The sequence below is a fragment of the Carya illinoinensis genome, chromosome 5, assembly GCF_018687715.1.
Source record: "Carya illinoinensis cultivar Pawnee chromosome 5, C.illinoinensisPawnee_v1, whole genome shotgun sequence".
NCBI classification, from domain to species: Eukaryota; Viridiplantae; Streptophyta; class Magnoliopsida; order Fagales; family Juglandaceae; genus Carya; species Carya illinoinensis.
In genome coordinates, this window is record NC_056756.1 from 6177241 (window position 1) to 6204263 (window position 27023).

Genomic DNA, 27023 nt, shown 5'->3' on the forward strand with positions numbered 1-27023 from the left:
CATACCTCGATATATCTTCGAGTCAACTGGCTTACCGGATTCATCTTTACCAAGTTTAGTTGATGGGCTCATTGGTGTTCCAATTTCCTTAGCATTTTCCATCCCAAACTTCTTCAGTAATTCCTTAATATATTTTGATTGATTGATGAATGTCCCACTTTTTGCTTGCTTAATTTGCAATCCGAGAAAGAATGTAAGTTCTCCCATCATGCTCATCTCAAATTCTTCCTGCATAGTCTTAGCAAAAACTTGACACATATTTTCATTAGTAGCACCGAATATTATATCATCAACATAAATCTGAATAAAAAAAATATCATCATTTTCATATTTAATGAAAAGAGTTGTGTTGATTTTTTCTCTTGAAAAACCTTTTTCAATCAAGAAACCACTAAGTCTTTCGTACCAAGATCTAGGAGCTTGTTTAAGTCCATATAGTGCTTTTGTGAGTTTGAAAACATGATTTGGGGAAATATGATTTTTAAAACCTTGAGGTTGCTCAACATATATCTCTTCATTTATAAAACTATTTAAGAAAGCACTTTTAACATCCATTTAAAAAAGTTTGAAATCTTTATAACAAGCATATGCAAGTAGCATTCGAATAGCTTCTAATCTTGCGACAGGTGCATATGTCTCATCATAATCGATTCATTCTTCTTGATTAAAACCTTGGGTTACAAGTCGAGCCTTATTTCTAGTAATGACTCCGGACTCATCTTTCTTGTTTCTAAAAACCCATTTTGTTCCAATAATAGTATGATTTTTGGGTCTAGGAACAAGTGTCCAAACATCATTTCTTTCAAATTGATTCAACTCTTCTTGCATAGCTAGAATCCAAGATTCATCAAGAAGTGCGTCATCAATATTTTTGGGTTCAATTTGAGATAGAAAAGCAGTATGATTGCAAATATTTCTAAGAGATGATCGAGTACTTACACCTTGTGAAGGTTCTCCCAAAATTTGTTTCACTGGATGATCTTTCACAAATTTTCACTGTTTGGTTGCATCTTGTATTAAATTTTGATTATCTTTCCTGATGGCTCCATGTTGAACTCCCTCTATTGTTTTCTCTTTGTTGAGATTGAGACTTTCCGTATTATTTATACCTCATGTTTCTTCATCAATAGATTTCTTGGAGAGTGAAGAATTAGATTCATCAAATACTACATGCATAGATTCTTGTACAGTCAAAGTCTTTTTATTAAATACTCTATAAGCTTTACTATTAGTAGAATACCCGAGAAAGATACCTTCATCAGATTTTGCATGAAATTTGCCTAAATTATCCCTGTCATTCAAAATAAAACATTTGCATCCAAATACATAAAAGTAACCAATGTTGGACTTTTTCTCATTCCAAAGCTCATAGGGGGTTTTATCTAACTTAGACCTTAGCATAATTCTATTTATAACATAACATGCAGTACTTACCGCTTCGGCCCAAAAATAACTAGGCAAGTTGTTCTCATTGAGCATTGTTCTTGCCATCTCTTGAAGAGATCTATTTTTCCTCTCTACTACTCCATTTTGTTAAGGAGTTCGAGGAGCAGAAAAATTATGCACAAAACCGTTTTCATCACAAAATGTTTCAATATTTTTATTAACAAACTCTTTTCCCCTATCACTTCGGATACTTGAAATAGTATAGCCATTTTCATTTTGAATTCTCTTGCATAACTTGGTAAAGGCATTATGTGCCTCATCTTTATGAGCAAGAAAGATGACCCAAGTATATCTAGAGAAATTATCAACAATAACAAATGCATAATATTTTCCTCCTAAACTTGCAACTCTATTTGGTCCAAAAGATCCATGTGTATCAATTGCAATGGTCTAGTAGTGGAAATATGTTTCTTAGTTTTAAAAGAAGTTTTTGTTTGTTTACCAAATTGACATGCATCACAAATTTTGTCTTTAAGAAAATTTGTTTTTGGTAAACCTCTCACAAGATCATTTTTTGAAAGTTTGGAAATAAGTTCCATATTGGCATGACCTAATCTTCTATGCCATAGCCAACTAGTTTCATTTTGAGCTGAAAAACAAATAGCATCTTGTGAGGTAATTTCTTCAAAATCGATTGTATAAACATTATTGTTTCTAAAAGCAATAAAATAAATATTACAATCATGATCATTCAAGATAATGCATTTATCCATTTTGAAAATAACTGTAAATCCTTTATCATATAATTAACTCACATAATTGACTTATACTCAAAAGATTATATTTTAAACCTTCAACAAGTAGAACATATTCAATTATGAGAGAAGATTCATTACCAATTTTACCTATTCCCACGATCTTTCCTTTCGAGTTGTTTCCAAATGTCACGTGTCCTTCTTTTTTAGATCTAAGATCAAAGAACTTAGTATTGTCTCCCGTCATGTGTCTTGAACATCCACTATCTAAAAACCATTTGTTTTTGCTTGTGGAAGACTTCATGCATACCTCAATGTCATCTTTAGCCATAAGACAAAGATTTGCTGATTCTTCATTGCTTGCTTCACTATCTGAGCTACTTGAATCATCATCCCATGTAGCTTTCATTGCTTTCTTGCCCTTGTTTCGATCTTTCTTTAGTAGAGGACAATCTGGCTTGATATGACCAGGTTTATTGCATTTATAACAAATTAAAGTGTCATTTTTACCTGAATCTTTCTTGGAAAACTTTTTGAAGGATTTCCTTGGAGGAGTTCTATTTTTCTTCAAGAACCTCTGAATTCTTCTTGTTATCATCGCAACTTCTTCATCTTTATCGTCATTTTCCTCATTTTCATTACTTTCACTTTCATGAGGAACAGCTTTAAGTGCTAAGCTCTTCTTTGGTTTTCCTTCTTCTTCTCCTCTTTTCAATGTGTACTCATGGGTGATAAGTGACCCGATGAGTTAATTGACTTCGAGCTTCTTGAGGTCTCTAACTTCAAGAATCGCTGTAACTTTTGATTCCCAACGTTTTGGTAAAGAGTTGAGAATTTTTCTTACTATCTCCACCTTGGAATAAACTTTGCCAAGAGCTGTCAAGCTGTTTATGATATTAGTAAAACAAGTGTGCATACTAGAAATAGATTCATCATCATTCATTTTAAACATTTCATATTCATGAGTAAGAATATAAATTTTTGATTCCTTGACTTGCGAAGTTCCTTCATAAGTAACTTCCAAGTTATCCCAAATTTCTTTTGCCGTAGCGCAATTCATTACTCTATTAAATTCATTTCCATTAAGAGCATTATATAATAAATTCATAGCAGTTAAATTTAAAGTATAAAGTCTATCGTTTTCACGATCAAACTCTTCCTCTTCCTTTTGACTTTTACTCCATCAACCACTTTTGTTGGAATATAAGGTCCATTTACAATACATTTCCAGATTTCTCTACCTTGAGCTTGAAGAAATATTCTCATTCTAACTTTCCAGAATGAGTAATTATCTCCACAAAAGAGTGGAGGCCGACTGCTAGATTGACTTTTACCAAATGAAGCTGCAATGTTAGCCATAAGATCTTAACTCGAAAGATAGTTAATCTTATAATAGAGCTCTTAGCTCTGATACCAATTGTTGCCCAGATGACTAACACAAGAGGGGGGGTGAATTGAGTTGTATTAAAAAAAATAACAATTATAAATCAAATATATAATATAAAATATAAACAAAATATGAAATAACAATAAATATAAAGAGTAAGGGTAAGAGAGAAGCAAACTCAGTATGTTAACGAGGTTCGGCCCCACTGCCTACGTCCTCGCCTCAAGCTACCCCTTGAGGATTCCCAAATTCACTATTCAACCTCCTTCAGGTGGAGATAGAAACCTATTACATCTTTGAACAACACCGCTACAAAGGATCCGTGTAGAACACCCTCTACACTTGCAATCACCTTACACGTGGTGATTCAACTATTCCCCGTGTAGAATATTTTCTGCACGCACAAGGGTTATACACACCATTTTTCTGATACAAAAGCTGATAGTGGGTAGGTTATCAGAAAACACTCCTCAATGAGTGAAATAAGAACAATACAGCGCAAACTATATCTCTCAAAATGAACAAGGATTAAGGCTCAATGCTTAGAGAAGAGAGAATGAAAGCTTTGAAGGAATGTTGTATGCTCTTGGTGTTGTGAATGTGAAGCTCTCAAATGATCTATTTATAGGCATATGAGATTTCATATTCAAATTTAAAAAGATTCACATGTCAAAGACAACATCATTCACTTTTTCAAAAAATTCAAATAAAAGGTTCTTCTTTTTCAATTGTCAAAGACAACATCATTCACTTTTTTAAAAAAATCAAACCTAATCTTTTATTTTTGGCATATGACAAAATGAGCACAGTTTCCTTTTCAAAAAATTCAAACCTAATATTTTACTTTTTGCATATGACAAAATGAGCACACTTTACTTTTCAAATTTTTCAAACAAAATCATCTACCTTTTGTATAAGTCCAAAAAAGTATCAATCACTTTTGAAAATATTCAAATAAAACATGCACATATGAAATATGACAATCAATCATCTTTAATATTTTCAAAGTTCAACCATTTAATCAAGGCATGCACATGTAAAAGATGACAATCAATTATCTTTCAAAATTTTCAAATTTAATTTTCAAAAATATTCATGCACATGTGAAAAATGTATTTTAATGCTTTATGATAAAATATTAATTTTGAACATTAATCCTAATTTCGAATTTTGAAGAGATTTACAACATTACTCTATAATTTTAATGTGAACTTGTTCCCTTCTTGCTCATGCTTGTTTCCTTGATGTGCTTGACTCCATTGTGTAGTCAACTTGAACTTGAGACTTTTTTATTCTTTGAATTCATTTGTTATTATCAAAATCTATGTGTAAATATATAATTACATAAAACTTGAAATCTTGGGTTCAACAGGATCACTCAATAGATGGGTGTCTAGTAGGGTTGAAGAAGATGGATTGTCATGGGCCGAAGGAATGGAAGGGGAGTGAGCTGAGGATGAGGTAGGAGAGTGGGCTGGAGAGGGATGATGGCTAACAAGTGAGGAGTAAGAGGTGATGGGAGAGGGAAAAGCACTAGGCTTAGGAGAAATGGGCCGAGGAGATAAATGGAATAAAGGGAGTTGCAGGCGGCTGGGCTGAGATGAGGAATTAGAAGTTTTAAGGAAGAAATAGAATCAGAGAAAAGAAATCGATTTTCATCAAAACAGACATCACGTGAAACATAAATTCGACCCTGAGGAATATGTAAACAATTATAGCCCTTATGATTTAAAGTGCATCCAATAAAAACACAAAGTTGGAAATGCATGTCTATTTTGTAACGACTAAAAGGACCGAGATTGGGCTAACAAGCACACCCAAAAATTTGTAAAAATTTATAATCATGTTGTTGATTGAATAAGGCTCGAATGGGAGAAATATTTTTTAAAATTGGAGTAAGCATCCTATTTTTTAGAAAGGTAGCCGTTTGAAACACCTCAGCCCAAAATTTGGATGGGGCCGAGGATTGGGCTAGAAGAGATAGCCTAGTTTCTACAATATGATGGTGACGTCTCTCTCCACTTCCACTTTGAGCGCGAGAATACGGACAAGAAATGCGATGAGAAATGCCAAAATTGAGAAGAAGGGAAGAAAATGGATGGAATTCTCCACCCCAATCTGTTTGTACAACAGTGATATTTTTAGAGAAAGTATTTCGCACAAATTTAATAAAAGGCTAAGAAAATAGTAGGCACTTCAAATTTAGCATGTAAAGGAAAATACCAAATATATTTAGTAAAATCATCAACGATGGTAAAGTAAAATGTAAAACTACTAGAGGATAGCACAGGCGCCGGTCCCCAAACATCTAAAAATAAAAGTTGAAAAGCATGAGTTGATCTAGAAGGAGAGAGTGGGTGAGGGAGAGTATGAGATTTTGCTTGAAGATAAGCATTACAAAGAGGAAAATGTGACATAGAGGTGGTGGGTAGATTATGTTGGCGGATGGTAAAAGATGTGACACGGGGAGATGGGTGGCCTAAGCGGGAATGCCAAATTTGAGAAGTTGTTCTTTCACCAATGAGGGTCTGATGTTGTATGGAACCAGCAGATCCGGAAATGAACTCATCATGTGATGGAAGCACATACAAGCCGTTTCTAACGGGGCCCTGAAGAAGTAATTCCCGGGATCGTAAATCCTTCACAAGAAAACTAGAAGAATTAAATTCAAATAAAATAGAATTATCAAGACAAAATTGTTGAACATATAATAAATTTTTAGAAATAGATGGGACATGAATTAAATGGCGGAGAAGAAATTTGTCAATGGGTGTTGGAAGAAGGCCAATGCCAGTGTGCTGTATGGGAAGAGAAGACTCATCACCAATAGACTTGATCAGGTCCAGCATATGATGTTGAGTCCAAATTTAAATTAGAGAAATCCGACGTGAAATGGTTCGTAGCGGCAGGAAACCATAAATTGGAAGGCAATAGAGAGACAGGAATAGAAGTATAGTGACCTGTAAGGGATGGAGGTGGGGATGGTTGATAATTGTGAGTAAAGCAATGATAGCACTGGTATGCGGAGTGACCAACCCGAGTACAGATTTGACAGGTGGGTTTGTTTGAAGTGTTGGAGGAAAAAAAATTAGGAGGTCCCGAAGATGAGTTACGGGCACCACCTCAACCACGGCCACGACCTTGATTGGAAAAATTTGAAGATGGGCGAAAGTGAGTAGAATTAGCCAAGAAGGATGCACCAGATAGAGTGGTTTGGGGCTAATGAGCGAGATGCAATTCATGGTTTAGAAGATAACTAGAACTTGAGATGAGGATAATGGTTCGAGTCTAGTGGTGATGGAGGATACAACAGATTCATAGTCAGAGCCCAAACTAGCTAAGAGATAAACGATGAACTCATGGGGAGAAAGATGATGACCAATAGAGAGAGGGATGAAGCTAACGCTTTGGCTTTATGAAAGTAAGTGGAAACCGTGTCTGAGCCTTTTTTTAGAGTAGCCAATTGATATTGTGTCTGCATAAGGTGGGCGGTAGATTGAGCAGAATAAAGGTTGGTAAGAGTAGACCAGATTTTGTGAGAAGTGGGGCAATCAACTACTTGGGAGAGAATAGTGTCGGTGAGGGAAGATTAGAGAGCTGAAATGATCATCTGATCCTGTAGAAGCCATGAAGTATGAGCTGGGTTGGGTTTGTCATTAATGGAGGGAGGGAGAAGAGGAAATGAGCCATCCACGTAGCCATATAGTTGATGGCTTTTGAGGAAAGCAAGAAGTTGAGCTTTCCAAAGGGAAAACTTGTCATGAGAAAGTTTCACAGTGAGAAGGTGGGCAGCGGTATTGGTGAGGGAGAGATTTGGAGGTTGGGGAGTCATTGATGAATCGTAAATGGACAAAGGTCCTATATAGCTCATGATACCATAAAGAGAAATAGCAAAGCTCTATGAAGACAATTCATTTGTTGAAATGCCTTAATGGGTGTGAACTATTTCCGTGTGGTATTACAGAGTATATTTTCACCATGTATAGCACTCAGTGCTTGTACAATATTTATAGATAGAGTAAAAACAAATCCAATCATTTTGCAGAATATTTCTAGATGCTTCTATAGTCTTCTTCCGTAGCATTTAGAGGTGACCTCACACGATTTTTGTCTATCTGTTGTGAGGCATTCTGTTGGACATTTTGTTGTGATATGTTGGCAGCAAGTGAAAGCTGGTGTGCACAGGTGCAGAATAGTCAATTGTGCTAACAGAAGGGGAAAAAAATGCTAAAAAGGTCGAAGCGAATGCGTGCGTGTTAATTTATATCATATTATATGTACACATGCTACCTACATTAAGGGTTATACGATTTCTTGCTAGACTAATGCTAGTAAGTTTTGCATGCTCTATGTTAATTTTTTTTTTTAAGTTGTTATTTATTATCCACACATATGTACCCACACTTATTGTTATTTTATTTTAATGTTTTTGATTTATTGATCTTTTTAAATTAATTGAATTCTTCTATACATCATCCATTTAGATTAAAAAAAAAAAAAGTATGTGTCATGTATTGTGTGAAGATGATAAATATAATTTTTCTTTAAAAAAATATTAGAGTTAACGTTTAAAAAAATTTGTGTAAGTAACATATCTTCGTTTTTTATTTTTTAGGAAATGTAAGAGTCACGTCCCTAAAGAATAAAGAGTGATGCTCATGTGCTGCCCAAAAAAAAAAAACATTTTATTTTCTATTTTTTTGTTTTTTACATTTTTTAAATATCTTTAAGTATTTAAAAAAAATAAAAAAAATATATATCAATACACTAAAAGTCATTTTCTTAATCATTAAGTAAAAAAATTTTAAAGATATAAATTGTTGAAATAAAGAAATAAATTCATAAGGCATTCTAGCATAGACCAAACCCCAGTACTCATTCTGGAGAAAAGATCACGTACGTCAATGCCTTCAGAATATGATCTTCTGCATTGCATGCGGAAAGATAACGGAAGGCGGAATTTATATAGTCATAGATACTTTCTATCTCTCTTGAGTTGAGTAATGTGTGGGAAATACTATTTCTACAGAGATGGAGTATTTTTACTTGGTAAACGATTTATTTTGTCTTTTCAAAGCAAACCGTTATAAAGAATTCTTTAAAAATTTATCAAGATACACCTTATTGACAAGTAAATGGAAAATATTAGAAGATTGATGAAAAATTAAATTTATTTTTCAACTAAATTAGTAATCTTGTTTATTATTTTTTAAATAGGATGCATCTAGTTAATTTTTAGAGGGATATAAATCAACCTCGAAAATTGTTTTCGCAGATGAGATAATATGAAATGAGATAAAAGTTGAAAATTGAATAAAATATTATTAGAATATAAATTTTTATTTTAGAATTTGAAAATTTTGAATTGTTTATTTTATGGTGTAGGAATTTGAAAAAATTGTTATGATTAAATGAGATAATATGGAAAAATTTTATATACTATACTATCATCTCACTTACGTTTCACGAAGTAAGAAGTGACATATTTATCACAATTGAATGATAATTTATTACATACTTCTTTATTATCAAATGGTCATAAATTTGTCACATTATGTATAGTAGAATGTAAATAAGATGGTAGTATAGTATATAATCTTACTTGATAAAATGAAATGAGTTAAAGAGGTTTTATAAAGTGAGAGATGTAAGAATAGATATCTTTCATCTCTTTGTTTTGGAAAAAGTGACTTTCTATAGAAAATTCTTAATTTTATTTATGGAATTTATATTGCACAGTAAATTGGAGACTGTCAATGCACAAGTAACCACTGTAGTAGCTGAATTTTAATTATTTTTTGGACACCCGTAAATGGAACGATACTTCTTGATCATGATGTATTACCAAAAAGAGAGTTTCTTTTAACGATTTTAGTTTAAGAGCTGATGCGGTACTAATGTTTAGATACAAGAGTTTTAGATTTTGTTTGGATTCACGAATCATTTTCATTCATCTCTTTCTTTTTTTCTTTTTTCTTTTTTTTTTTTATTTTTCTCTCAACAAGTTAGATATTTATAAATAAATTAATAGATACAAGATACAAGTTCAATGGGATAAGAGTCTTCTATAATCTTCCCAAAGTCAACATACATTATAATACAAAATAATAATATTAATAATAATAATAATAATAATAATAATAAAAGTGGATGAACGGAACCAAAAACTTGACTCACACCCAATTCCCACAATAGGAGACTGCTTAGTGATAATTTTAAAATAATCTGATAAATAAACTATAAAATTGTAGCTGGAAGCTTCAATACAAAAGGATGTACCGCAACGTGTTGTTTTGGACTGACTGGAATGAATTATCATATCCACTTTCCCTTAATCATTGGTTAGGAAAAATAGAACCATAGTGTAGCAACCGAACACGGTGACAAATTTCTAGCAAAGGGTCAGCACTAGCGGTAGCGGCTTGTGCAGGCCACATGCCACAACTGGAGAGAATAGAACAATTGGGTTTTGAAGATCCGGAACCGCTGTCTCGAAATTGCGGCGCGTGCATGTGGCAGTAGAGAACTCTTTAAGGCATAGCGGCGCATGGATCTCATGTAAGAGGCATACACGCCGCACATATGAGTGGATTTCTTCTGCTATCTAGATGATCAGCACGTGGAGAAGTTGCTGGAGGGGCACCTGTCGACCCTAGATCGCCAAAAAGTAGTAGATCGATAATGATAGTGTTAACGAAAAAAAAACTAGAAATAGATAAAAATAAACAAAAAAGGATAAAGCTTTAGCCAATAAGGAGAGGAGGTGGATGGAGCCGAAGTACCAACCCCCTCCACCAACAATAGAGATGATTCTTGAGTGAGGCAATGGACAGTTTTATGGAGAGAGAACGAGGAGTTTCTTGGAGACGATATTAACTTTATTCTCTATTTTTATTTTCATTTATCTTATTTTATTATTATAAAATTTTTAAATTATTAAATAAAATATAATAAATAATTTAATTTTTTTAATTTTAAAATAAAAATAATATTTTATAAAACTTTTAAATCATTTCAACTAATTTCATTCGTTACTGACATCACATAGGAATTGACTGACCACAAAAATTGAACTAAAGTTGAATTCCAAAGAAAATCAGTACACTTTCTACATAGAAAGTAGGAACCTGAGGTCCTGAAGTCCTGAACCGTCCTAGAGAGAGAGAGAGAGAGAGAGAGAGAGAGAGGCATCTTTCATTGGGTCAGGGAAAGGTGGTGGTGGAGTTGTCAGGCGGACAAAAGCTGACTATATCACATGGAATTTTCACACTACGTGCCACATGATATGGCCGTCGATCATATAAGGCGAATTGACGGTGTTTGTACATGATGCAGCTAAAGTCACTCTGGCCATGGATTCCCACCCCCCCCCCCCCCCCCCCCCCCCCACATATCCTTGCCAAAGGTTATACAGATTATCAAGTGACCCAGCACTGCAACCAAATAAACTTTCCTCATGGATGGATAATATAGACTTTTATGTGGTGCAAATTCAATGGTGTTTTGGATCAAAGGCTGTCATTCAAACACTTGTTCTGTATGTCATTTTGCTATTATGGACAATTTTCTGTGTGAAGTTTTTGACCTGGAAATATATATACCCTCTAAAGGCCAAGCTGGAAAGATACCCTCTCTCTCTCTCTCTCTCTCTCTCTCTCTCTCTCTCTCTCTCAAAGATCGTATCTTTAGCTTACTTACACATAAACAAAAAGATCATATTTATATGCTTGGTGTTTCTTTTGGCAACGCTTTCTGGGGTACTGCTGTATGTGCAATATATGTCTGGATGGATTTACAGTAGGGCCATAGAACAAACCCTCATCCGTCAATATTCATATTTCATACGAGAGGTCAAAGAATTCGTCAATCGAGAAAGAAGAAATACACCGATTTCATTTAATCCAAGATACTACAAAGAGTTTAATGCATGGCTGTTTCCGAAAGACAAAAAGTAATTGCACTATATAGCTTGTGCCTGATTACAGTGAAGTATATTACTCCTAACCATCCTCCTACTTTACCAGTACTACACGTACACAGAGCAACGTCGTTCATGGTAGTGATGAGAGGCAGAACCAAACAAATTTATGAAAAAGAATAAATATTTGGGGTGTTAAGTACTGTGAAGTCTGGTCCACACCGCTCGAGCGGAGGTATTAGCCGCTCGAGCGAATTCAAACAGATTCGAATGCTCGATGTTAGCTAAACAGTGAGCTCGAGCAGGAAGTTTTCACTCAAGCGGAGGCATTGGTCGCTCGAGTGAAGTCGGGTAGAGTTGAACACTCGATGTCAGCTCGACAGTGAGCTCGAGCAGATGCAGGAAGGAAGTTCGCTCGACGCGCGCTCGACACGCAGCTCGAGCGAACATGTATTTTTAAGGTTTTTTCGCCGTTTAACTGTATATATGATGTTTATATCATATGGTCGTGTAAAAGAACATAGTGGACGTAGTGTGTTGAGATCCATCATTGTAGTATGATATTTCTCAATAATAAAATCCTCTGCAGCTCCCGTGGACGTAGGTAATTTGCCGAACCACGTAAATCTTGTGTCGTATGTAATTGTTTTTGTTTTTCTCATTCCATATTCTCTTTTTTTCAATTCATTGTCATTGTTTTTCACAACAATTTTTATCAGAGCTAAGTTCGGGTCTGAGAAACAACGATCGCTGGAGATGAATTGGCATCGAGGATCGAGAAGTTTGATGGCACAGATTTTGGATACTGGAGGATGCAGATAGAGGACTACCTCTATGGGAAGAAACTTCATCTTCCACTATTGGGAAAGTAACCGGAAAAGATGGATGATGCTAATTGGAACCTGTTGGATCGATAGGTTCTTGGGGTTATTCGATTAATCCTGTCGAGATCCATTGCACACAACGTCATCAAGAAGAACACGACTGCGGATCTCATGGCGGCTTTGTCAGGTATGTATGAAAAGCCGTCAGCGAATAACAAGGTACATTTGATGAAAAGTTATTCAATTTGAAGATGGCAGATGGTACGTCTGTTGCACAATATCTGAATGATTTTAATACTATCACAAATCAATTATCGTCTGTTGAAATTGAATTTGATGATGAGATACTTGCACTGATACTATTGGCTTCACTGCCAAATAGTTGGGAAGCCATGAGAATGGCTGTCAGTAATTCTACTGGTAAATCTAAATTGAAATATGATAATATTCGTGATTTGATTTTGGCTGAGGAGGTGCGCAGGAAAGATTCAGGCGAGACCTCGGGTTTGAGTTCAGTTCTAAATGTTAATTCTCGAGAGAGATCACATGACAGGAACTCAAACAGAGGAAGATCAAAATCAAAGTACAGGGGCAAGAGCAAGTGGCCTGGTCAGCAGGCAACTTGCTGGAATTGTGGCAAAGCACATAAAGAAGAACTGCAAAAACCCTAAGAAGACCGAGAATGATAGTGCTAATGTGGCAATTGAAGAAGTACATGATGCACTATTGCTTGCAGTTCATAGTCTAGTTGATGACTGGATACTGGATTCAGGGGCTTCCTTCCATACATCTTCCCACCGGGAGCTAATGTAGAACTATGTTGCAGGTGATTTTGGGAAGCTGTATTTGGCTGATGGAGAGGCTTTGAACGTAGTGGAGATGGGAGACATTGATATTGCACTCCCTGGTAAGAACAAATGGACCTTGCAAAAGGTCAGGCACATTCCTGAGTTGAAGAAAAACCTCATTTCTGTTGGGCAGCTCGATGAGTGTGGTCATTCAATGGTGTTCTCAGATAGCACCTGGAAGGTCACAAAAGGGGCATTGGTACTGGCTTGGGGTAAGAAAACTGGTACACTATATATGAGTACTGGTTTGATTGACACTATTGCTACTACCGTTGCATAGAGCACAGCAGATTTGTGGCATTGCAGGCTTGGCCATATGAGTCAGAAGGGTATGAAAGAACTTCTGTCTAGAGGCAAGCTACCAGAACTGAAATCAGTTGATCTCAGTATGTGTGAGAGTTGTGTTATGGGGAAACAAAAGAAGGTCAGCTTCTTGAAAAGTAGCAGGACGCCTAAGACAGGAAGACTGGATCTTGTGCACACAGATGTGTGGGGTCCTTCCCCAGTGGCATCTCTTGGAGGTTCTCGCTACTATGTCACGTTCATTGGTGACCATAGTAGGAAGGTATGGGTTTATTTTTTGAAGCATAAATCTGATGTATTTAATGTGTTCAAAATTTGGAAAGCCATGGTTGAGACAGAGACAGGCTTGAAACTGAATGTTTGAGGTCTGACAATGGTGGTGAGTATGTCGATGGTGGGTTCAAGGAGTATTGTGCAGCTCTGAGTATCAGAATGGAGAAGACCATTCCTGGGACACCACAGCAAAATGGAGTTGCTGAGTGTATGAACAGAACCATTAATGAGCGTGCTAGAAGCATGAGGTTGCACGCTGGACTACCACCCACTTTCTGGGCAGATGCAGTCAGCACTGTCGTTTACTTGATAAACAGAGGGCCATTAGTTCCATTGGATTGTGGATTTCCTGAGGAGGTTTGGAGCGGGAAAGAAGTCAAATTTTCTCACCTTAAAACTTTTGATTGTCTTTCTTATGTGCTTATTGATTCTGATGCTCGTAGTAAACTTGAGGCTAAGTCAAAGAAATGCTATTTCATTGGCTATGGAGACGAGGCATTTGGCTATCGTTTCTGGGATGATCAGGGTCGGAAAATCATAAAAAGCAGGAATATGATTTTCAATGAGAAAATTATGTACAAGGATAAGTCTAGTACAACTTCTGTAGCAGCTCCTCAGGAATCCGAGTTTGTAAGATTGGATGACCTACCAGAGATCACAGTGCAGTGTAGAGATGTGAGTGACGGGGAGAGTGGGTCCAATGCACTCATTCCTATTATTCCGCAGGCAGTTTCAGAACCGTCCACTCCTATAGTTGCAGTTCGCAGGTCAGTTAGGACTATATGTCCTCCACAACGGTTCTCACCTACTTTGAATTACATTTTGTTGACAGATGGTGGAGAACCGCAGAGTTACGAAGAAACCTTGCAAGATGAAAATTCTATCAAGTGGGAGCTAGCCATAAAAGATGAGATGGATTCCCTATTAGGGAATCAGATATGGGAGTTGATAGAACTTCCATCAGGGAAGAAGGCATTACACAACAAGTAGGTGTACCGGGTGAAAACTGAGCATGATGGCAATAAGAGGTACAAGGCCAAACTTGTTGTAAAAGGCTTTCAGCAGAAGCAGAGTATTGATTAATCTGAAATCTTTTCTCCTATGGTGAAGATCATAACCATTAGGATGGTACTGGCTATGGTTGCTACTGAAGATTTATATCTTGAGCAGTTAGATGTAAAAATAGCTTTTCTTCATGGAGACCTTGAAGAAGACATCTACATGCACCAGCCTGAGGGGTTTGTGGTACAGGGAAATGAAGGTTCAGTTTGCAGATTGAAGAAGAGCTTGTATGGCCTGAAGCAAGCTCCTAGACAGTGGTACAAGAAATTTGATAACTTCATGCACAGTACGGGGTACATTAGATGTTAGGTATATCACTGTTACTATGTCAGACACTTTGACAATTCTTACATTATTCTGTTGTTGTATGTGGATGACATGCTTATTGTAAGGGCTAGTATTGATGAGATCAATAATCTGAAAAGGCAGATGTCAGAGCACTTTGTAATGAAGAATTTGGGAGTTGCAAAGCAAATCCTTGGCATGAGAATTGTCAGAGATAGAGTCAGAGGTACATTGAGACTCTCACAGGCTGAGTATGTGAAAAAGGTACTCAGCAGGTTCAATATGGACAAGGCCAAACCAATTGGCACACCCTTGGGCAGTCACTTCAGACTCAGCAAGAATCAGTCTTCTGAGTCAGAGGAGGAACAAGATTACATGAGTAAGGTTCCTTATGCCTGAGCTATTGGTTCACTTATGTATACTATGGTTTGCATAAGATCGGATATTGCCCATGCAGTAGGAGTTGTGAGTAGATACATGAGTAACCTAGGAAAGCAACATTGGGAAGCAGTGAAATGGATTTTGAGGTACCTAAAGGGTTCCTCAGAAACCTGTTTGTGTTTCTCTGGGGAGAGCTTGGAGATGTAGGGCTATATTGATACTGATCTAGCTGGAGATATTGATAGCAGAAAGAGTACCATGGGCTTTGTTTATACAATTGGTGGTACTGTAGTGTCATGGGGTTCTAATCTACAGAAAACAGTTTCTTTGTCCACTACAGAAGCTGAGTATATTGCAGTGTCAGAGGCTGCAAAGGAACTGGTATGGCTACAGGGCTTCTTGGAGGATTTGGGTAAGAAGAATCAGAAAGGTACTCTTTACAGTGATAGTCAGAGTGCCATATTCCTTGCCAAGAATCCAGCATTTCATTCCAGAACCAAGCACATTCAGATCAGGTATCACTTCATACGATCATTGTTAGATGACATACAGTTGTTACTTGAGAAGATTTGTGGAAGCAAGAACCCTGCTGATATGTTGACAAAGGGTGTTACACTTGAGAAACTGAAGTTGTGCGCAACTTCAGTTAGTCTTCTAGCATGAAGACAGGGGCAGTGAGTTGCAGAGGTGGAGGATATCATGTTTGAGGAAGACGGCGATGCAGCGAGTGTACCAGTCTCCAAGTGGGAGAATTGTTGAGTACTATGGAGTCTAGTCCACACCGCTCGAGTGAAGGCATTGGCCGCTCGAACGAATTCAGACATATTCGAACGCTCGATGTTAGCTCGACAGTGAGCTCGAGCAGGAAGTTTTCGCTTGAGCGGAGGCATTGGCCGCTTGAATGAAATCAGGATGAGTTGAACGCTCGATGTCAGTTCGTGAGCTCGAGCAGATGCAGGAAGGAAGTTCGCTCGACGCGCGCTCGACACGCAGCTCTAGCGAACATGCATTTTTAGGATTTTTCCGCCGTTTAACTATATATATGATGTTTATATCATATGGCCGTGTAAGAGAACATAGTGGACGTACTGTGTTGAGATCCATCATTGTAGTATAATATTTCTCAATAATAAAATCCTCTGCAACTTCCGTGGACGTAGACAATTTGTCGAACCATGTAAATCTTGTGTCGTATGTGGCTATTTTTATTTTTCTCGTTCCATATTCTTTTTTTTTCAATTCATTGTCATCATTTTTCACAACATGAGTTGGTGGGGGGAATAATGTTGCATGTTAGAGACTATAAGAGTGGCCGGATGGTAAAAAATTGTGGCGAGATTAATCAAAGATCTCTATATATATCATTCTCAATGGCTTATATATTATACAAAAAATGTAAATTATTTGAAGATTTACTCAAAAAATGAATTTCATTCTATTATGTAAAATGATATCTAAAATACAATCCCCTGTACGTAGACTGAACTGCTCATCTATCTAAGAAATTTTTATTCACTATTTATCTCTTTGTTTATCTCCAGCTTTTTTTTTTCCTGCTATTTTTTATACTATTTCCTGCTATAGTGGCAGTCCTATATAAATGTTTAAGTAGTAATTGTATATTTAAATGATATAAAAAAAAATAGATAAGTTAATATATAATATATTATAAAACTCAATATGTAAAATAGAAAAAATAAATTTTAATAATAGATTTTAACAAATAGGAAGCTGGGTGGTGAACTCTATATCCGTTCAGGACCGTTCTTGTGTTTCTGCTATTCTTGTGGTTCCCGGTTTGTGTAATTCCATATTTACTTTTCTAGCCTTTTTATTTTTAATGAATTTCTATAATCTATTTTTTTTTTTTTTTCTCAAAACAAGTATTGGCTATAAAATTTGAGTCCCGCTACTGTACCGTCCGGGCCAAATAAAATTTTAAATTATATTTAAATATTTTTTAAAATTAAAAAATACATCAATATATTAAAAATTACTTCTTTAATTATTAAGTTAATCTTTTTATTTTAATCAGCAATAAAAAACGGTAGAATATGAACGGCAGAGTAGTGTTTACCATAAAATTTTGGGGGCAGCCGCTCTAGGCCATCAATCATGAAAGGACCCTCATTGGCACCTTTTTAGATAAAAAAGAGTGAGCATAATTAACAGACAAATGATTTGTAAACAGATAAGTGGACCTTATTTTAAAAAAATAAAAAATAAAAAACAAAATAATTTTTTAATAAAAACTTTGTATAACATTTATATATTTAAAATTTCAACTTAACATTATTCAAATATATTTATTTTTTTAAACGAGGTCGAATCTCCGATCGATCCTCTTTTTTATCATCTCTCAATGATCTTATAACAACAGAAGCTCTAGCATATTATTATGATTTTCCAAAATCATATAACACATATTGACAACATTCAGAGACCAGAACACCCAGTTTACAAACAGCTAAGGCCAGGAACATCATTTAATTCGCTTTTCCATTGTTTCAAGGATTGGGATCCAGAGCAAAGAAAGACGACTGGGATCCGTATTCGGATTGCAGTATACTTAAAACCCTGTTCGACTCTCGTGCCTAAGAAGGAATTTTGTATAATTTAATGTACAGCTCAATAGACATGAATCGAAGAGAATCGTAAATACCGGATAATAATGAGTATGTTTTTTTTTTTTTTTTGTGTTTTCCCGGAAACGATTAGCAGCTCAGAACTCTATTGAAACCAGACGTCAACGGCAGTAAATAGAACACAGGATCATCACGGACAATAAGAAACTTTATATTCGTTTTGTTTTGTTACTGTCTCCGTGGTGTCTATATCAAGGCATCTTCACAAGAATCGAAATGTAAAAGGAAGACATTACGTGAGGGAAAAGGAAAACTTGTTTCTTTCTTTCTCCTAAAATCTCGATAATATTTATGAAGAAAATACCAATATCATAATTTCCCAAGCTGATAATGATATATATACATATCCTATGACATTGCATGCCTCATAAAAATAAATAAAAACAACATGATAATCAAACTAAGCTCAGACACTAAAAATAAGGATAAATAATGAACCCATTTCACATTGAGAGAGGGAGAGAGAAGAGAGGGGGGGGGGGGGCAGGGTATAACCACAAGCATCTTGTCAAGATTCGCCATTTCCATGTCCATGTGAATGTCGATGAGCCTCCTCTTCTTGCTTTATCTCTTGAGGGATCTCCACCGGCTGCGCCTCCGGTGTAGGCTCTTCGGAGGCCGTTGCCTCCTGCTGCCGTGGCGGCGGAGGGTCGATTCTGCCGTCGAGGCACGATGAGCATTTCCTCTCGACCCAGCTCTCGAAATCGTACTGTCCATAACCCATGATCGGCCGACCCGAACAAATCCGGCCGATCATGCCGGCTATGACTCCAAGAATAGTGATCACTGCAAGAACGGCGATCACGGGACCCACCGACCCGTGGCCCGAGTGGGCGGTGTAGGCTTCCTGGGTCATCGCCAGGGGTGGTGTCAGTTGGTCTATCGGAGTAGACATGTAGCCAGACTGGCTATGCAACTCCTTTTGCGTTTTTAAGAGGTTTAACTTTTAAGGGACTTGGGCTGGCTTGAGGGTTTCTCGAGGAACCTTCTGTTTTCAAAAATCAGAAGTAACAAAACACAACTAACAAGGGACGTAAATGGGTAAAAAGAAAACTAGAAGTGTGTTTGTTTGGAAATAATGAATTCCAAGAGAGAGAGAGAGAGAGCCATAGAAGAAGTTACTGGAAAGAGAGAGAGAGGAGGAAGTTTGTGCCCGGCGGTCAGAGACTTGAGAAAGATTTCATGGGCTTGAGGGTTCCTTTCTTTTTCCTTTGAACTAAATAATAAATATATATATTTCACACATCAAGGCCTAAGGTTTACTAGATCAGGGAGAAGGATTTAAAGTGAGCGTTATGGACAAAATGTGGAGAGAGAGCAATGAGAAGTGGGAATTATGTGATGAGGAGCAAAGCCCAAGAAAACCCTTTTTCACATGGTGAGAGGGTCTCCTGGTTACCTTTTCTGGTGAAGCAATACATTGCGGGCAAAACCGGTTTGACATGGTTGTTTGGAAGCCTTGCAACAGAGAGAGACAGAGAAGGAGGGAGTACTTGCAAGAGTTATGTAGCATCTTTTGACAAAATTCATGCTTTAGAAACAACAACTCTCTCTAATCGCTTTAATTGATGCTTCTAGCCCTATTTCGCTTCTTTTTTGGTTGCTTCATCTACGTACAGTACAGTGTCACTGTAACAGAGCATTCACGCACCAGAATGATAGTACGTGTTCACTTTATGATGTTGGACACTTTTGTTTTGTTTTGTTTTCACTCCAAAGCCCGGTGTATACATATTGGTAATTTTCACTGACAACTATGAAAGGTTTTTGAAAGAAAAACAATCAGAAAAGATATCAAAAGAAAAGAAATCATGCGACCATGTTTAGAGCTAAATACACATGGCTATCAACATACACATGACAGTAACAGGAACTTAGTTTTTTTTTTTGGAGATTATTTTTAGTTAGTGACTTTTAGTGGGTGTTTGAATTATTATAGCCCGACCACCCATGTCCATATATGTGTGTATAGTATTCCTGATTTTGTTCTTGTTTCGGATATCATTTTCCAATTTTAAATAAAGTTGTTCTCTTTCGGTACGTTGGTTTTCCTTTTTTATTTTAAGGTCAAAAAGTCGAACATTCTTTTTCTAATTAATCTCAAAAAGTTAAAACTTTAAGCTAATTCGAGAGTTCGTATTCTAATCCTCTTTTTTCTCTCTCACCTCAATTATTGTACGTCGCTTAAGTCTATAATTCTCTTAAACTGAAATTTGAACAGATAAGATGATTTTAAATAAAAATTAAAAATTAAATAAAATATTATTTTTTAATATTATTATTATTTTAAAATTTAAAAAGTTAAATTATTTATTATATTTTGTGTGATAATTTAAAAAAATTATAATAATAAAATGAAATGAAACAATTTCTATATCGAAACCAAGCCTTTACTCCAGCCATGAATTGCCTTGCCCAATTTTAAAATTTAAGGGTCAACTTTCATTATTTACGAAACTATAAGTTGCAATGTGTTTGATCCAATTCAACTCCTTTTACTAGTATATTTTTTTTAATTGTATTAAGAGTTACGTGAGATTAAGAAAAATTGTATAATCACTAAATATAATAAATTTTACCACTAAATAATCCGTGGACATAAACTTTTGTATTAGCTATATAAATTTGTGTGTCTATATCTTTATTCATATTTTACATATTTTATTTATTATTTAATTTATATATAAGCATTCAAGTATCGTATCATATTTTTGCTCAAATCACCATCTTAGACCATTCAACCCTATTATTAGGCCAATGCATATCATTTCTCAATATTTGAGTTAAGACTAATATCATATCATCTTCTGACTTTTATTAATATTTAGAGTCATGATATCTCACTGACAGTGCTAATTATAATTTATATTTTGAATTAATATATATATATAGTAATTTATATATATCATCTTTGATAGTTTGATATATATGTATTTTTTATGTATTTTTTATATATTTTATTAATGTGATTGGTTGTATTAATTTTTTAATATATAATTAATTACATCAATAAAATATATAAAAAATATAAAAAAATAATTACACGTAAAATTTTTAATATTGTATTAAGTATTCATTTTAATTAATTGCGAGTAGCGTTGAAGTTTCAAAACATTGGATCGATAACATGATTGAGCCACGTATCCAAGTAGTAGTTGGCCACAAATATCATGCATAAATTTGGATGTTGTTGATGTTTCATGCTAGATTCAGGGAATTGCGGCTGCTCTTCATTAATTGTTTAGCATACAATGAAATAAAGGATCTTAATTTATTCCCAACGAAATTAGCCTCGAATCTCAACACTCTTCTTCGATAAACTATTCGATAGATGGAAATTAAGATATGATCCTTTTGAGGGAGCATAAGGTTCTGTTTGGTCATTAAATTTTTTAGATAAAAATTTTAAATTTTAAAATTAAATATTAAAATATTATATTTTAATATTATTATTGTATTGAAATTTAAAAAAGTTAAGAAAAAATTAAATTATTTATTATATTTTATATGGAGATTTGAGAAAGTTGTAATAATAAGATGAAAATTTTATATTTGAAATAACAATTTCTTGTAACCAAATAGAACCTTAATGTGGTGTAGTTTTCTATTTCGTCTTAAGGTTCAATATAGCGTGTTTCTTCTTGGGCAGTACACTGACCCCTACTCTAAAGCCCGAATCTAATTAATCAGAGTTTTGCTACATACAAGCACAGTCGTGTACTAATCTGTGTACTAATACTGATTTATTCATACTTAAAATTTAAATCAACACTATTTTTAATAAAATCTACTTTTTGATCAATCACATTATATTGATGCATAGATTAATATATAATTATACTTGCAACTATATTTTTTCAATTAATCGGAATGAGAACCCTTCAATCAGGTTGACAGATGGCTTGGCCGGTATGTGCCCTTGGGTATTAGGCTCAGCGTTGGACCTTTAGTCGGAGGGAAAAATCCTCTAACAAGCTTCATCCCTAACTACTTATCACAACAGTGTTTGAAAAGGTTTGTCTCAGGTGAACTTTCAATTTCAATAATAAGAGGGAATCGAATATTGAATGATGGTGTTCAATCATAGGACACTGATGATATATATATATATCTGATGATGACGATGTATGATAGTTCATGATATAGGATAATTTTCCCAGAACCAACTACATGATCTTCATCATTATACACAGAGAGAGAGAGAGAGAGAGAGAGGACAGAAATCAATCCCAATGACCTGTACAAAGTTTAGCCCGGGATCAACCGGCTTTTCTTTAGAAGTTTAGATGCTTTCCTTGAATCTGAGCACTCCTTGTCGGCTTCTTTTTTTATTCTATCTGCACTTGATCCTGCGTTTCAGTAGGGGCTGGAGTACAGATTTTTCACTGCGTGATGATAACACCCGGCTCGATAAAAGAATAATTAAAAAAAAAAAAAAAAAGAGAGAGAGAAAAGGCAGTATGTTATACATCCATAAAAGCATGATTTAGGTACCCATAAACCATAATCGTTTTATTTTTCTAGTATGTTTATTGGACCCATCGAGTCTTAGAAAACCTTGTCTTTAGCAGATGGAGGGTTCGGACTAAGTTGTGTGGTAATGATCACTCTATTACCATATATCTGGAGTGATAATCACAGTATTTGATATATCTCAAAAACGTATCTGTCAAACAAAATTTCCATCAGAAGCTGAAGGGCAGTGTCTGTGGATGTCCAGCTTAATGAAGCCAACAAAAGATGAAATTAATGGAAAATAATGCATTTAAGAAAGTGGGATAGATAGTGCAATCATCGGCACATACGGAGACATTCACGTGAGAATCGATGCTTTCGCTTTTGGAGCGTTCTGCATACGAAAAGTGAGATGCTCACATACATGCAGGCAGGCAGGCATGCTTCTTGCTATATTTACAGGATGAAATCCTCGTACGACTCAAATGGCCATTTTGCACTTGAATTAGTTCATCAACCAAATGGAGAAATCGTGAGCCATTTTAATCTATATTCAGCAGCACTCGGGAGATGTAAGCTAACTAAACAATTTTATTACGCGATAGCCTTTACTTACCTTGACTACACCGTAGAATTAGTTCCATACATGCAGTAAATAACATTACAGGCACCATCTTAATTCACAGACCTGCATTTCCTCCGAATTTCCCCATTTTCCCCTGTGAGTACCCCAACATTACCGAGCTTATACATTGATGCTGCAAAATCATTGGAAAAACGACTCGGGTTTATGCTATAACTTTCAACCAATGCAGCAGTTTGTGGGTTCCCCATTAATGCTCGGTCAGATTCAAGAAGACCTGCGTTGTTCCTGAGGTTTGTAAAATATGAATTGTCAAAACTGGCAGGACTTGAGTCGAGAGGAGCAAAGTTGCTGTTTGCTGTGTCTCCATTGGGGCAAATACTTTGCAGGTACGCAAGGAACGAAGATTCGAGTGTAGGATCAGGCTTGCCAGTGCCTTTGAAGTCAAAGATCCTCCCCTTGATGATGAGGCAATTGGCAAAGCCTAAGGTGTGTCCTCCTGTAATGTATCACAGGACTAGAACTAAATCCCTCAACGTCAAAAAAGGGTTATACCATTTACAAGTCTGGTATTTACAATTCTAGTGTGCAACATACCACTTACAATAGGATCCATTACATTTAGAAAGAAGTCACACTACTAATAATTTTCACGTAAGCTGATGTAGTAAGCTTCCACGCCAGCTTTGACATCAACGGTATGATTGGTGTGTAAAAAAAAAAAGGCTTGCAAATTGATCTATTCATCACAAAAATACAAGAAGTAAGGGCACTAGCTTTTGCTTGGAATATCCCATGCATGGAAACTCGGCAGGTCCAGTTTCTTTTTATGGCTTTCAAAAATAACTCTACCATATCAAAGGGATAATATGATTCACTGAATGAAGTTTACCATAATGGTGACAGCACTGGGTCAAGAATGGGACTTACGTACTTCAAACAACTTCCTAGAGTATAAATTTGTTAGTTATAAGTAGAGAATCTGGGCAAGAACAAAAACCTGAGAGGACTACAACATCCTTCAAGTCAAGACCTTTTGATGCGAACTTGGCAATGTTATTCTGTAGAGAGTCGAAAGGTGACGGTATTTGCTCAAGAACTGCCGACTGACTTGCTGTTGTTGCATCGCGTCGGCCTAATGGAACAGGCCAATCAGTCCCTCCAACCTAATTAAAAAGTTGCAAGAAAAAAGATAGTATATAGAAACCAAAACAAGAAGTTGGAGAGGAGTTTAATTGCAGATTTATCTGAGATTTCGTATAAAAGTGTAACAAATACCAAAACAACTGCATCTCTTGCCGCGAGAGTCAATATATCTGCACAAGAAACAGTTGACGGGCAAAATCTTTCAAGATCTTCCTTTATGCTATCGATGACTTCAAAACCTCTAAGTGAATTGTGATTGGCAGGAGAGTTCTTTTCACCCGTGAAATCTTCCTTGTCATCAAGAAGTACCGAGGCATCACATCCCTACCCCAACCAATCACACACTTGTAATAAGCAACTTAGCTGCTCCATAAAAGTCATAGGTGATGTAAACATAAGAAATAATGTTTAATACGGGGGGGGGGGGGGGGGGGGGGGGGGGGTTGGGGTGGCGGGGGGTGGGGCTCGGGGGTGCGCGCAGGGCAAGATCCTTATTTTCAGTAAAACCCGTATGGGAAGAAAAATGGTCGGCCCAAGGCCAACTGGCCATATCATATGCTTTTGCAGGTGCACTGAACTTTCCAAATATCTAGCTGTTTAAAACCCCTGCAAACTCTCAACATTTCTCATTACTATTAATTACTTTATTATTACTTTTTACCTATTTTTACTACTATTCATTACTCTTTATCTACTTTTTATTACTATTCATTGCTTTATTATTACTTTTCCCCTACTTTTTACTACTATTCACAACTCTCCTCAACCCTCAAATCCATCCCCATCCGAAACATTTCCAAGACCACAGTTGCCTATATTCATGTCATGTCATGCCTGAAACACTGAGCAAAGTACTTAAATGTAAAGGGAAAGAAACTTATGATAATTAAATATCTGCCTAATTTTCTGTTGTTTTCTTATTGGAAACCTTACAAGACATCACAGATGCACGAGAAAACTAGTAACCAATATAATTGTTGTATAAGTTGCTCTTTACAAAATGTTTTTGCAAAGAAACGTGTCTTTATGCATTTGTATATTTTCCAATAGTTTGGAAGATTCAAGGATGTCAGAAAGCAAGAGATAAGAGGTTTTAGAAAAGAATAATTACATTAACAATACAATCGTGAAAGTGCAGCCGAAGGAGAGATGCTGCCATCCTGCTGTCATCTCTTAGAGCTGACCAAACTCTGTACCTAACAATGTTCAACAAGAAGGGGCATGAACTAGCATAGAAATTTTGATTGAGTTGGCCAACGGGGAAATTGTAAATTGGGGGATGCGAGTAAATGAGGGGAGACAAGGACACAATGAAACACAGAGTAAAAGAGAGGCAGAGGAAGTGTTTTTGACCCATAGCTTGTGAGTACGATCTATTTGCTGTGAAATGCTAATTCTGTTAACATATGGTGTGGGAGCTTAGTAGTGATTTATATGCAAGAAAATGGAGAACTGAAGGAACTTGATTGGTTAAACTTAAGTGGGTTTACCACTAGAGTTGTTACTTATTACTAGTGGCCACATTTACCACTAAGATATTGTACTAATTTAGAAGCGGTAAGATTTCAATGAAATTATCAAGTACCTTTTATTGCTTTCTGTGTGCTCTGATAATTAATTGATTGTTCCTAACACTACAAACGAAACAAGGACTCAAGCTATGGGAGATTACCCTCCAATACATATTACCTTGCTTTAAACGATTATAAAAGTCAAGCCATGCGCATTTGAACCGAATTGATTCATTGAAGGCTAGTAATTATTTCCCATGTGATAATCCATGGAGATGTTAATTGACACTACTAGAACTTTAACTGAAGATGTCTATATCTCTAACATGACCTAATCAATCAACTAATTCGCATTTTTGAGAAGGGGATTGAAACATCCTTTGCATAATATGAGAAAGATATAGAATGAGCAGCATCAATATTGATGTTCCTTGGTCTTTCAGCAACAAGAGATTGGTCTAACAATGGTTTGGATTCCTAGTGGATGATGCGTACCATATCTAGTCCATTGTCAAGCAGCTACTGTCTGGGTTGGATTTCATACTGTCAGGGTGTGTTCACAATACCGCTCATTGCAACTGCACTAAATAAGGTTAGGAGATGTGATGTCGAATGTGATAAAAGATTTAAGGGAGTCTTCATAACACCGATTGATTTTAAGTGTATTAGCAGCTCACGATCCAAAAAATATTTGCTGGATGTTTAATCTAAAAGTCCCTACTTAATAAATAAAGAAGTGTGGATATCTGAATCCATATTCAACTGAAACCCTTCAGCCAGCAATTATGTCCATAAGCACACATCTCTTCCCACTTACTCTCTTACTAGTTGGCTTCTATGGCCCTCACTATTTCACTGCAGCGGAACAGTTGTTCACTACCATGAAATGGCCAGTTCCAATAATCATCAAGGAAGAGATCAATATCAGCAATGTGGTTTTTGTGATATTTCTGTTTGATCATGAACTTATTGAACGAATATCTAAAAAACTGGAGTCCCTCGATTGATCTTGAAGCCACGGGCCATTTTCTAATATACTTAAATATATACTAGTCGCAAACCAACGTGATGTGCAATATCAGTGATTCAGTTAGAGTTCTTAATATTCAAGTTAACATACCTTGAACTATTATGAAAGAAATAGGAGAGCACCAATGTTAACACCTTAATCTCCAAAATCTGGTTGAATATCTTGGTCTTTTTATCGTAAGTGCAAATGCTTCCAAAATTATCTGTTGCAGTAGACTTTTATTTGACAAAT

The 27023-nt window shown here is 35.9% G+C and overlaps 1 protein-coding gene across 1 annotated transcript; it reads right to left on the reverse strand.

The window, feature by feature from the left end:
- Nucleotides 1-23095: 23095 nt before the first annotated feature.
- Nucleotides 23096-25814, reverse strand: LOC122310622 (peroxidase 10-like). The gene is made up of 4 exons (XM_043124695.1): nucleotides 25363-25814; nucleotides 24384-24575; nucleotides 24106-24271; nucleotides 23096-23604 (listed from the first exon to the last, which is right to left on the reverse strand). Exons 1-4 carry the CDS (start codon nucleotides 25606-25608, stop codon nucleotides 23198-23200), a joined length of 1011 nt encoding a protein of 336 aa, XP_042980629.1. The 5' UTR covers nucleotides 25609-25814; the 3' UTR covers nucleotides 23096-23197.
- Between the last annotated feature and the right edge of the window lie 1209 nt (nucleotides 25815-27023).